Source organism: Herpailurus yagouaroundi, unplaced genomic scaffold (genome assembly GCF_014898765.1).
Source record: "Herpailurus yagouaroundi ecotype Mexico unplaced genomic scaffold, PumYag 188, whole genome shotgun sequence".
In the NCBI taxonomy this organism is placed as follows: Eukaryota; Metazoa; Chordata; class Mammalia; order Carnivora; family Felidae; genus Herpailurus; species Herpailurus yagouaroundi.
The window spans coordinates 33,581,227-33,593,503 of NW_024412419.1; the positions used below are offsets into that span (position 1 = coordinate 33,581,227).

At 44.1% G+C, this 12,277-nt stretch overlaps 1 protein-coding gene across 13 annotated transcripts in view; it reads right to left on the minus strand.

The window, feature by feature from the left end:
- The window catches only part of SLC8A1 (solute carrier family 8 member A1), a 387,431-nt gene that overhangs the window by 319,133 nt on the left and 56,021 nt on the right, over positions 1-12,277 (minus strand). For 2 of the 13 annotated variants that reach the window (XM_040496600.1, XM_040496598.1), the window contains exon 1: positions 11,645-11,813. The exons of 3 other annotated variants lie outside the window; for them this stretch is intronic. In XM_040496600.1, coding sequence (XP_040352534.1) covers positions 11,645-11,713 — 69 coding nt within the window. In that variant the 5' untranslated portion in view covers positions 11,714-11,813. Of the gene's footprint in view, positions 1-11,644; positions 11,815-12,058; positions 12,232-12,277 lie in introns of those variants that run through there. 8 more of the 13 variants (XM_040496607.1, XM_040496595.1, XM_040496599.1 and 5 more) reach the window with 6 other exon arrangements.

Below are 12,277 nucleotides of genomic sequence, written 5' to 3' on the forward strand. Positions count from 1 at the left end.
ATAAAATAAAATAAAATAAAATAAAATAAAATAAAATAAAATAAAATAAAATAAAATAAAATAAAACAAAACAAAACAAAATAAGATGAATAAGATAATATCCCCCAAGAAACTCATATTCTGGTGGGATGTTATAAAAGCCAAAGTGTAGGTCCCCCTTCTGGAACAGAACTCTTTTGTTACTAGAGAATCACAGAAAAGGAGAGACTTTCCAGGCATTCAGACCGTGAGATCATGGATACACCTTGACACACTCAAAGTGGATCACCTCATTACCAAGTTAATGCACTTGAGCTCTTGGGTTAATACAACCAAGGTTCTAGAAACCTCAGACTTCCCAGCCTACATCTCTACAACCCAGGGTTTTTAAGCATAGTGAACTCCTCAAGGCAGGGCCTCGGAACACCTCATCTGTGCTCTGTGACTCTTTCAGGGGCCTCGTTATGGACAATAATAACTATTTCAGGTAATAATTTGTTCGGCATCCACCCTGAAGAGAAAGAGAAGCCCTTCTTTGAGGTCTGACCTTACATACTGGGAACCAAAAATGAGGTCATATGCATGCGTTTATATCTAGGTCACCAAAAAAGATCTCCTACCTAAAAATATTTTCCACACGAGCTTGTTGACATTTCATCTTAAGAAATTTGGGTTTTCTGAGTGAAGTACAGCCCTCGGTATATTTCTGGCTCTAGACAGTGGACCAGTCATTTATTCATCAAGCACTTATTGAGTGGTGTCTATGTGCAAAGCACGAAACCAAACACTACAGGGATTACAAAAATGATTGCACCTGCACCTGATGAACTCACTGTCTTCAAGCAACTCAAATAGTTAGTTACTCAAATTACCACGAATACTAGGAAGGATATGGAAGACTGCATAAAAGGAGAGGATCGAGGGGCACCTGGAAGGCTCAGTCGGTTAAGCATCCGGCTTCGGCTCAGGCAGGTCATGATCTCACAGGTCATGGGTTCAAGCCCCGTGTCGGGCTCTGTGCTGACAGCTCAGAGCCTGGAGCCTGCTTCAGATTCTGTGCCTCCCTCTCTCTCTGCCCCTTCCTTGCTCTTGCTCTGTCTCTCTCTGTCTCTCAAAAACGAATTAATTTAAGGGGCGCCTGGGTGGCGCAGTCGGTTAAGCGTCCGACTTCAACCAGGTCACGATCTCGCGGTCCGTGAGTTCGAGCCCCGCATCAGGCTCTGGGCTGATGGCTCGGAGCCTGGAGCCTGTTTCCGATTCTGTGTCTCCCTCTCTCTCTGCCCCTCCCCCGTTCATGCTCTGTCTCTCTCTGTCGCAAAAATAAAATAAAACGTTGAAAAAAAAAATAAAAAAAAACGAATAAATTAAAAAAAATTTTTTTTAATTTTTTTTTTTGACGTTTATTTATTTTTTGAGACAGAGAGAGACAGAGCATGAACAGGGGAGGGTCTGAGAGAGAGGGAGACACAGAATCTGAAACAGGCTCCAGGCTCTGAGCTGTCAGCACAGAGCCCGAAGCGGGGCTTGAACTCACGGACCATGAGATCATGACCTGAGCCGAAGTCAGACGTTTAACTGACTGAGCCACCCAGGCGCCCCCCCCAAAAAAATTTTTTTAAAGGACAGGATTGGAAGGATGACAAAAGCATCCGATGTACAGTACCTCTGAAGAGGAAACGCAAATTCGAACTTTAATAAGCACCCCAGCCGATTTGATATGGGCAGTCTTGGCAACACCCCTCAGCGGCATTGGATTAAAGGGAAGAACTGGGTAGAGAGTAGAACTGGCATGGGGTATCTTCAGCAAACACAGACTGCAGAGCAGAGCACTTAGACAAAGTACTGGACAGAGACTAGTACTGAAAAACTAGAATTAGTGTTTCTTGCAATAGCAGCAAGGTGTTGATGTGAAATAATACATCAGAAGGGCTTTTCTTCCCATAGATTGGCACTCCAGATGGCATCGAAATATGAAGCCCCTTGGTGAGTTGGAGGGTGGGGGGTCGGGAGGTAGGAGAGAAGACAGTGGAGGAGAATGGACGCTAACAGGAGATCACGGGGGCTCCCAAAAGAGATTAAAGCACTGGGAGTCATTTATGCCTACTTCATAATTTTGCCAAGGGTTAGTTCTGCCCTGTTGAAATAGAAACAGCTAAGGACTGCTGGGACATTACATCAACACATGACAAAGACCCAGGATAAATGGAAGAGTTTGGAGACTTTCTATCCAGGTTCCATGCACAATTCCTGAATAGAGGAGACAATATGCAGAAACATAAATCCCAAACCTGAAGCTTTAGATGCTGAGGAAGGCTGTGCTCTTTAAATTATAGGGTCTTTGTGGGGCTTTTCACCAGCCCCTCTGTTCACTTCAACTCAAGGCTAAATCTTTGTAGTCGCTTTGTGCATTCTAGTTGGCTCTTGGGACTGGGGATATTTAATACAGAATCCAATTTCAAGCTATGTGATAGGAACACCCAGAATGCCTTTTTTAAAAAAAAAAATCTTTTTTAACAAGGAAAAATGCTGGTTATGTGAGCAGAGGCTGGTGAATTTCATCAGCTTTTTCCCTGAGTCATTAAGCTTCATCTTCAAGTAGATTGCTTTTCAGAAGATGGAACCCTATCAACTTGAAGTTTGTAAGTCTTTTAAATTTTTCTGCATAGTGTCAAATCACAGTCCTTGAAAGAATAAGATGTTCTTGAGAAACGCAGTAGTAGGAAGGGAAAAGAAATATTCTTTTAAAAAACTCAAGTTGATAGATGCTCGTGTAATGGTGACCCTTCGTCAATATTCTATGCTACCGTTTTCTAAAGTTTCTGACAATATACCTAATGTCATGGCTCTAAAACTAGATGCACATGTATATACAACAAATAGATTTTTTAAATGGAAGCAGGGTAGAAAGGAACTAGCCAAATTCTAATATTTAGAGAATAAATTGAGTAGTTTATGGGAAAACATGAAATTTTTACACAAATCCCTGAGCACAGTTTATGAAACATACAATTTCTCCACTAGATAAAGCATCTAGTGAATATGCCCTTTAAACCAATCCCATATACCTATATTTGAAGAAGTGTTTAAATATTGGCTGAAGTGTTATGGTTTTAATGTTATGTAACCATGCCAAGACGATTATGTTATGGTCTTTTTGTGATAGGCCAGGATTGGAGAGGAGCCAGTGGAAAAGAGTTAAGAAAAAAAGTCAGTGGAGGAAGAAATGCCAATCATTTAATCATTTAATTAGCAAGTGAAGATAGTAACTTACGCCTTTTAAGCAAGGATTATTTTCATCAGTATCAACGACTTATGAGAGAACGTTCACTCACTCATTCAACAAACTCTGAATGTCTATTACCTGTCTGGAATGGGAGAGGCACTGGGGCTAAAATCATGAGGTAAACAGATACACTCTCTCTCCTCCTGGAATATATTATGTAGCTGGGAAGACAGATGACAGATGTTATTTTAAATTAGTTCAAAAAGAAACAATTGTTAACTCTGATAAATGTTGTAAAGGCAACACGCAGTCCTGCAAGGGTAAGTCATAGAGAATCAGACCTGCTAAGGAAGGCTTTGCTGAAGAAATAACATGTGAGCTGAAAATTAAGATAGTCAGCAGGAACCCAGGCAAAAGATTGTTGGAGTACAAGGTCTTGGGTTAAACTTTTTGCAGTTCACCTTCTCTGGAATGGGGTTGGTTACCGACAGACCTAACTTCTTAGATATGCTAGGGGATGCTTTCACATTTAGAAAATACTGAAAGTGGCTTCTGCAATTTTTTTGAGACTTGCCCCTCTGAGGTCACAATCATGTAATCACAATTAATTTCTTTCCATCGCTCTGCTAGGGACAATGGGGTAGACGGAAGGGTCATCAGTCTGGGGGCCAATGACTGCTGATCTCAAGGATCAGTCCTGTGGCCTTGGACAAGTCATTTTCTCCTTCTCGGCCTGATCTGTAAAACTGGGGAATTTTGCTAACAATATGAAGTTACAATATCCTAATCCCTCCCTTTGTTGTCCATGGTCAACATTCACCAATACAGCACATGTCTATCTTCCCAGGATTTCTGTTCCTGGTAATCAACTGAGCTACTAAATAAAAATTACCCAAACGTGCACAGTTTTCCCTTCTCATGCTTTTCCACCAGCCCTCCATGATCCATCTTAAATGTACAATCTCCCTTCATAAAACTGCTTTTATTGCTAGGAAGTCCCCTGAAAGCCTAACTAATTTGCCTCTACTCCCTTTTCCCAACATGAAAACTCAGGCCATGGTAACTTAAAAGACCTTTCCACAGCCACACATCTCAGACTTGCCAGAGTTAGGCTCTACCACGAGGTCTTGGATGCTAGGCTCTAGGCCACCTCTCTTTGCGCGATCCCAACCCCAAATGCTAGGATTCTTCTGACTCACTAATATCGCCTTTGGGTCTCTCACAATCTAGCTGTATATCAGGAGTTGCCAAACTATGGCCATCAGGTCGAATGTAGCCTGTCACCTAATTTTATAAGGCTCATTTTGTTAATTTTTTTTTACCTTCGTAAATAATTGGAACAATGAAAAAATGTTTTTTGATGTGAAAATTATATGATGTGCAAATTTCAGTGTCACTAAATAATGTTTTGTGGCACACAGCATGACCATTCATTTGTGTATCGTCAACGGCTGCTTTCCTGCTACAACAGCAGTGTTGACTAATTGTGACAACCCTATGGTCCACAGAGCCAAAAATGTTTACTATGTGGCCCCTTGGAAAACAGTTTTGTGAACGCTGGTGTATGTCATTCTGTGTGTCCTTATCTTCCTCCTTCCCATGGCGACCTCCCATAATTACCCTGTTCATATAAAAGCATACAGGCAGGGACAGAGCCTCACCATTCATCTCAAGGAATAAGAACAAATTCTTATTGAGCGCTCACGTGCCAGAAACCAGTCTAAATGTTTCACAAGTATTAATGTATTATTCCTCACAGAAAAACCCACATGGCCTTTTACTATGATCATTCTCATTTAATAGATGAGGAAAATGAGGAAAAGGGAAGCAAACTGGCATGATGCTAACTATCCCTTTTGCTGAATACACATCAATATTATGACTATCATGATATGTCTCTTGACTTCAGAGAACTTTAGTCTGAGTACTCTAGGGCCCTTCATTTTATTTTATTATTTTTTTTTTATTTTTAAAAATTTTTTTTTTCAACGTTTATTTATTTTTGGGACAGAGAGAGACAGAGCATGAACGGGGGAGGGGCAGAGAGAGAGGGAGACACAGAATCGGAAACAGGCTCCAGGCTCCGAGCCATCAGCCCAGAGCCATCAGCCCAGAGCCCGACGCGGGGCTCGAACTCACGGACCGCGAGATCGTGACCTGGCTGAAGTCGGACGCTTAACCGACTGCGCCACCCAGGCGCCCCAGGGCCCTTCATTTTATTAGTCAATACCCTCAGTCTAGAAGCAAAAGTCATAGTTCCCTTTCCACCTTGGGGAATCATTAATAGACATCCGGACACTCCTGAGGCCAGAAAACACAGATACATTTCTGGAGGCCTTCTATATTATCAGAGAAGAAAAAGAAGATGGGACTTTGTTGAAATGACCTCAGAGCCCTACTGAATTCAACTGTTTCCTACTTCACTCTGAAAAGTCATGTACTTTCCTATGGCCTTCATTTGCTTATTTGTTTCATTTGCTTATTTGATCTCTGCTGTTTCTTCCAGAGCTAGCTGTGGTTCAAAGCAGCAAGAGCACAGATAAGGAGCAGCTCTTCAAAGGGGCCACTGACAGGTGCATGGCCAGGAGAAGAGAGGCAGCGAGGAGTCTGGGGGAAAAAGAGCCAGCAACTCTGCCCAGTCCCAACTCACACATGTCAGCTCTAGGGAGCTCACATCCTCCAGCATTTGGCAGGTAGATTATTTTGGAAGAGCGACTTGGAACTTCTGAGAGACATTCGATATATGACTTAGCACCTCTCCAAACTCTATCCTTTTGCCCCTGCCCGATGCCACTCCCTCTGGGGACTCTGCCCCAGTCTACGCAGGAAGTTGAGGTCTGCGGGTAGGGTAAGCAGTCTGATTCTCTAAACTTGCTGTTAGGACTGGATGCTATACATCGAGCAGAGCAGAGCCACAGTGGGCCCTGGGCCTTATGTTTTAAGGAGAAGCAGAAGTGAGGAGGTGGACAAGTTCAAGAAGCTCAAGGGAGAAAGCACCAGAGCCATTCAGTGCCAAAGAAAGAAAGAAAAACCACCTGTAATGGCCCAGAAAGCCTGACCATCAAATTTCAGGGAGGAACAGATTGGCAGGTGGTCTGTCCCTTGTCTGACCTCTCGAACTGTTACAGCTTCTTTCCTTAAAGGTCATGCTGGAAATTCATCCTGAATTTGGGGTTTACTTGTAAAATACACGGATACAGTGGCCTATGCTATCATTTGTTCCAGATCCCCTGTTCCATGCCTGGTTCTGACTAGACACACAGCTGATTTCAAAAGCCTGGAAATGGCCCGAACATCGCCCCAGGGTTGTCCTTGCTATAAATTAGCGGGGACTGGTTTACAGGTTTCAAAAATAGCTAGGCTTGATTTATTTTAGAAGTCCTTTTCACTCTTTGAAAATGAACTAAAATGCCTCTTCTTCCATGAAGGCTTTTCCAATATTCTCTTCTTCCTTTCAACGCTATAGAATTTTGCTCGTTAGACAATCATAGCAATAGTTCTCACTTGGCCCAGCATTTAGGTGCCCTAGACCACAACATCCCTAAGAATAGAAAACATGGTACAAAGAGCAGGGCTCTTGAACAACGTCAAAAACTGGTACTGTCACCTACTAGCTCTTGGATAAGTTATTTAACTGAGCCAGGGTCTCATCTTTAAATTGGGAGAACGACGCTTTCTTTCAGGGCACTTAGGAGCATTACATGAGAAAACATACACAGGGTGCTTAGATTGGCCTTGGGCATGCAGTGGGCACTCAGCAAATGTCAAATGACTCCTCTTCATCATCTGCATTCTCCGAAAAGCCCAGTGCAATGCTTTGCATACACTGAGTGCTCAATAAATATCATGGTTGGGTTGGAGTAAATTGCTGAATCACCCTCTTATCTGTCTGACTTTTCATCTCACGTTCGATTCAATGAAGAAATTATTCATTATTCTGACTTCACATGTAATGACATCTACAAAGTGATTATTTTTTCTGTCTTTTTAAAAATTAAGATGAATTCTAATACTTGAATTTATTTTTCTGTCTATATTATATATGCAAGAAACCATCTGTCTGAATTGGTATCGTATGTGCATTTTGTAGGTTATTGGTATGAGTATTTTAAAATGACACATAGTAGAAACCATTTGAGATTTTAAGGATAACATTTCACACGGGGGGATACAATGTGCCCATTCTCAGAAGAATTTAAAAAGCTAAGTTTTCAAGAAAGGATCAAATTTTTGATATCTTTGCCTCTGTCTGGCTACTCTCTACTTCCTCTGAGGGCACTCAGGTCCCTCACACTTCCCCACCAGAAGGAGCCTCTGAGGGCACAAACTGGGCACCAACCCAATTTCAAACTACTTTCACTTCTGCTTCACCTTCCTGTGATCCAGGCCTTCAGGACTTTTCTGTCAGCTGATCTGATAAACCAATACAAGTTAACGAATACACAGACGTCAATGGTTTATGAGAATTAACGGTAGCTCTTTCCTGGGTGATGTCCTTGCGTTTTATTAGGGATCTACTAGATAGAATTACTTAATTCAAATGAAGGTCCCATAGCGAGAATTTCTGATCTTATGTTTACAGGTGGATAAACGCTTCAAACCCAAAGATGTTTTGTCCCCCTCCAATCACTTTATAGGCAGCTGCCTACAATGTACTTGCCCTTGACCATAAACACATTTCCTTCACTTGAGCTGCCAGTCAGGACTTTTTTCCTTCCATATGTCCTCCCCCTCCTCCTGAAATGGGCTACAAAGTTTCAGGTAAAGAGAAAATGTGATTCTCTTGAACCTTTGTCTATCTCCTTACATACTACACTCTCCTGGGGGGGGCGGATCAAAGGACGATTACAGATGTGGAAATAAAACACTTAGAGTTCAATAAGAGTTGTCAGCCAGGAGAGCCCACACAAAACACTTGAGGCAGCAAGGGCTGCAAGCAACCATCTTCCAAGTTGAGTCAACACACTGGAAAAAGGCACCCAGTCTCCTCATTCGTATTCTGAACCGCTCTCGATGAAAACATGCCAGTGAGAGTAGCTCACCCTAGAAGTCTCCAGTTCAGAAAATGGATTGTTTGATGTACAAACCTTACTGAGAGCCTAATTATTGATTAGTTTAAGCATGCAAAATATGTGTTCTATAAAATATATTTTGTGGGGTGTGTGTGTGTGTGTGTGTGTATAAGAGCCTGGGAAGGGAGGGAGGCAGGGAAAGAGAGAGATGGAGAGACACAGACACAGACACACAGGGAAAGTGGTATCTTTTGGAAGAGAAGGAAAGAAAACGGAAAATAATCTCACTGTATTTAATGAGGCCCCACCGGACTAGCTCTGAGTCCAAATCAAAATCTCAAAAGCTGACTGTGAAAGCTCACATTTCCGGAATCTACTCCATCCCTATGGGTCAGAAAGCATCTGACATGTACTTTCACTAAATCTCAAGTATGTCTCCAGGGGGTAGATTTCCCTTTGTTCAGAGAGAAAACTGGAAATGCCTAGTTCAGCAGCCCACTGTCTTGGTCAGCCACAAATATTACTGAGATTAGAACCCAAGTGATAGGCAGCTAACGGGGCCTTGAGGGATGGTAGTTGCGATTCTGAAATCTGGGGAAAGTCAGGGAGAATATTTGCCACAAGAGGGAGCAGGAGAATTTGATCAAATGGGAGACTATTTGGTAGAGGTTATGATGAGGGGTCTAACTATAAGGTATGGACAATACTGGGAGATGTTCTGGCAAGAGACATCTATCCCTTACAAGAAAAAAGGGCGGGGGGTGGGGGGTCGAAAGGAGCAGGAAGAAGAGAGATTGCCACGTTTTGATTCCTAAATTCTCTGCAAATGTAAAGCAACAACTTAACAATTTTTGGTTAAAAGCAACATTCATTCACACTGCAAAAAATATAAAGCATGCAAGATATGTACTGTACCATCCTCTTTTACTCATGTGTTTCTTTTTCCAGATTTAATTTCTAATTCAACAGGGATCTTGTTTGTTTCCATGCTGGTGGGGCAGACAGCTTGCTTCTTAACCTCCAAGCTGTGCTCCCTCTACCTGAAGGCATCATGCAGAAAGGGCTCCTCTCACTGAATTGCAACATGAAAATCATATGGCAAAGTCCTAAAATGCACTTAGTTTGGGAGAAACACATCCATGACCTAAATGGATGCTTTAACTTGCTTTAAAGCAGGAATGCAACTTCATTGGGTCTGCAGAGCTTTTATCCTCATTTATTTTTTTCAAAGAAACAGATTAAATACTGAGAGGGAAGAAGCCATGCGTTTACTTTGCAAGATAAATAAAAGTCTATTTTTGTCTGATAAAAAACATGTTAAATATAGCTTGCTAACAAAATACTGAAGCTCTCTTGGAATTTTTTTTTTTTCTGAAACATCATAAGCTTGAAAGAACAATTAATGTGATTCCTGCAACTAGTCCTAGTCATCTTCCTTTTGTAATTTTATTTGGAGTTCAAACACTGCTATTGCTATATCACCTCTCTTCCCCTTTACGGTCAACAAAATGGTTATCTAGCCCCTACTCTTAATCCAAAATGATCTAGCAGAAACCATTAAATAGTAATGATAGATAGAAAGATAGATGTATAGACAAGTAAGTAAGTAGACGGATAGACGTAGAGACTGACAGACAGATAGATATAAAGCACAGCCTTCATATTCTTTTAATTCATTACTCTCCTCTTCCAGCCCTGTTAAGCTTTCAAGACGGAGTAAATGAAGTCTGATTGTCGTGGATACTTACATCCTTTGCAACCCCTGCACAGCTCAACAGTCAATGATGGTCTACCTCTGTCCAGTTCTTTATCCCCCCCCCCCCCCAGTAATTAACATCCCATATTTCATACAAGACAACAGCTATTTGGGGGGGGGGCAGGGAAGCAGGACTCATTTTTTTTAGTAGGCGGGAGAAATCTTAGCAAAATAGCACTTAGAATCAAATGGAATTCTTCAAGCAGGTGGAATTTGTAAAATGAAAACCACTCAAGAAAACACATCTTGCTTCTTGATGAAATCAGTGGGTCTTCCCCCACCTTCTCACTCACAAGGCCCCAAAGATGGAACTGGCTCTCCCTTCCTTCCTCCTTTCACACCAGCCTCAGCTCCCAATTAAGCAAGTTTTAGCAAACCCATACCAGCGAAATCCAAGTAACACAGGATTTGAAAGAGGAACCTAAAGGCAATCACCGTTATTCTGGTTTCGTTTTCTGATCTGAAATGAATGAAACATCTAGACACATTTTCCTCCCTCCTTTCTGGACTTGCTGCAGGAGTAGCTCTGAGAGAGAAAGAGAAAACAGGCGCGTGTGTGTGTGCGCGCGCGCGCGCGTGTGCGCGCGCGCGTGTGTGTGTGTTTTGTGGGGCGTGGGTGGGAGGTATACTTGCAGAATCCCCTCCTGGTTGCTCCCCATTTCCCTTAGGAAATCTTCACACAGATGCTGGATTGTGGGTGTTCAATTGCTCATATTTGGAGATACTCAAGCGATGCCTTTAACCAGATCTGATCAGAATCTCCACCTACTCCGCAGCTCCTCCATGATCTGGATGCCAGTACTGTCTTTACCACATCTGTCATTTTTTAAAAAGCTTCTTCCACTACACCTCCTACTGATATCCTTTTTTCTCTTTTTAGTCTTTACACCTCCAGCAGGACAAAGTTTGTATTGTTATAGTCACAACCACTAGTGGCTGACTAGCAGGAGAGATAAAGAGCGCCAGCCAGGGAGCCAGGCTAAAGGGGAGGGGGGGGGTGGCTAAACATACCCAGTGCAAAGCATGACTTTCTTTCCAGTGACTGCGGACACCATGCACTATTATAGCTCTCTTCAAAAAAAAAAAAAAAAAATTCTTTGTTAAATTTGATCACTCTGCTTTCAACCCAACCACTGCCACTTTGTCTGGAGAGGGAAATACAAATTGCCAGCCCCAGTCATTCATCAAATAGTCAACAGAATCCTGGGGGGGCGGAGGGGGGGGCGGTGGATTTTTAAAATCAAGGATGCACACATACTGTATTTTTAAAAGCATCGCCGGGGCAGATTTGGTTTCTTTAGCCGACCGTCCACCCATAAGACCTCCCTCTTCTTCATTAAGGAGGAGCCAAGAAGGATATCCTCACATCTCAGCACACAGACCATTTCCCCAAGAGCCAGCAAAGCTCCAGAGGCAGATAATGCAGCTGCAAAGTTCCCTTCGAATCTCGAGGGGGAAAGATGCCTGTGCGCGCCCAATCCCCACCGCACACCGCTGCACGGTGTCCAGAGACCGGGACCCTTCAGCCCACTCCCCGCTGCAATCCCCCCTTGCCTGTTCCGTCTGCCCTGGCCACAACTCCCTCCTCTCCGCAGTCCGTGGCGAAGGAACACCTAGAGCTTGCCGGAAAAGAGACTCGCGAGTGTGGCCTTGGGGGAAGACCCCAGGGATTACCAGGAGGAGGGATGACCTCGGAGCAGAGCCCGGTGGGTGGGGACGCCTGGATGCCCAGCAGCGCAGCATTCCGGGCGGACTTAGCTCTTCGCGCCCTGAAGCCTCCGAGCCCCGCGCCGCGCAGGGTGCAGCATCCCTCCCTAGCAGCCCTTTCTTCCTCAGGCAGCCGGCGCTGGCAGGCAGGCACACTCACGCCCAGACGCACCAGCCCGAGCAATTTCGCTCCCGGAGAAGCGCGGACACCCCAGAAAACGTGGAGGGGCACACGCACGCGCGCACACACACACACACACACACAATTTAGCAGCCGGTCCTGTGCCCAAGCGGAGCGAAGTGTAGCCTTAGGAGCACGAAATGGAAAAGAGTTGGAGGTAGCTGACCCCATCCCTTCGGCTGCCCATCCTAAGAGCCTACCTGGTTCGGGAGAGTGTGGCTCGATCCTTCCCCCGTTCCGCGGCGCTAGCAGGCAACGCGGCGCGCTCCCTCCTTTTAAATAGCTCCCGACCGGGAAGAGGTCGCTCCCATCTTCTGGGGGAAGCACAAAGCGGGCGGCGGCGGGCAGGCTCCCGTGCAGCGCCGGCGCGAACGGGAGCGGCGGCTGCGGGCAGCCGGTGCGCGCGGGCGGGAGGCAGG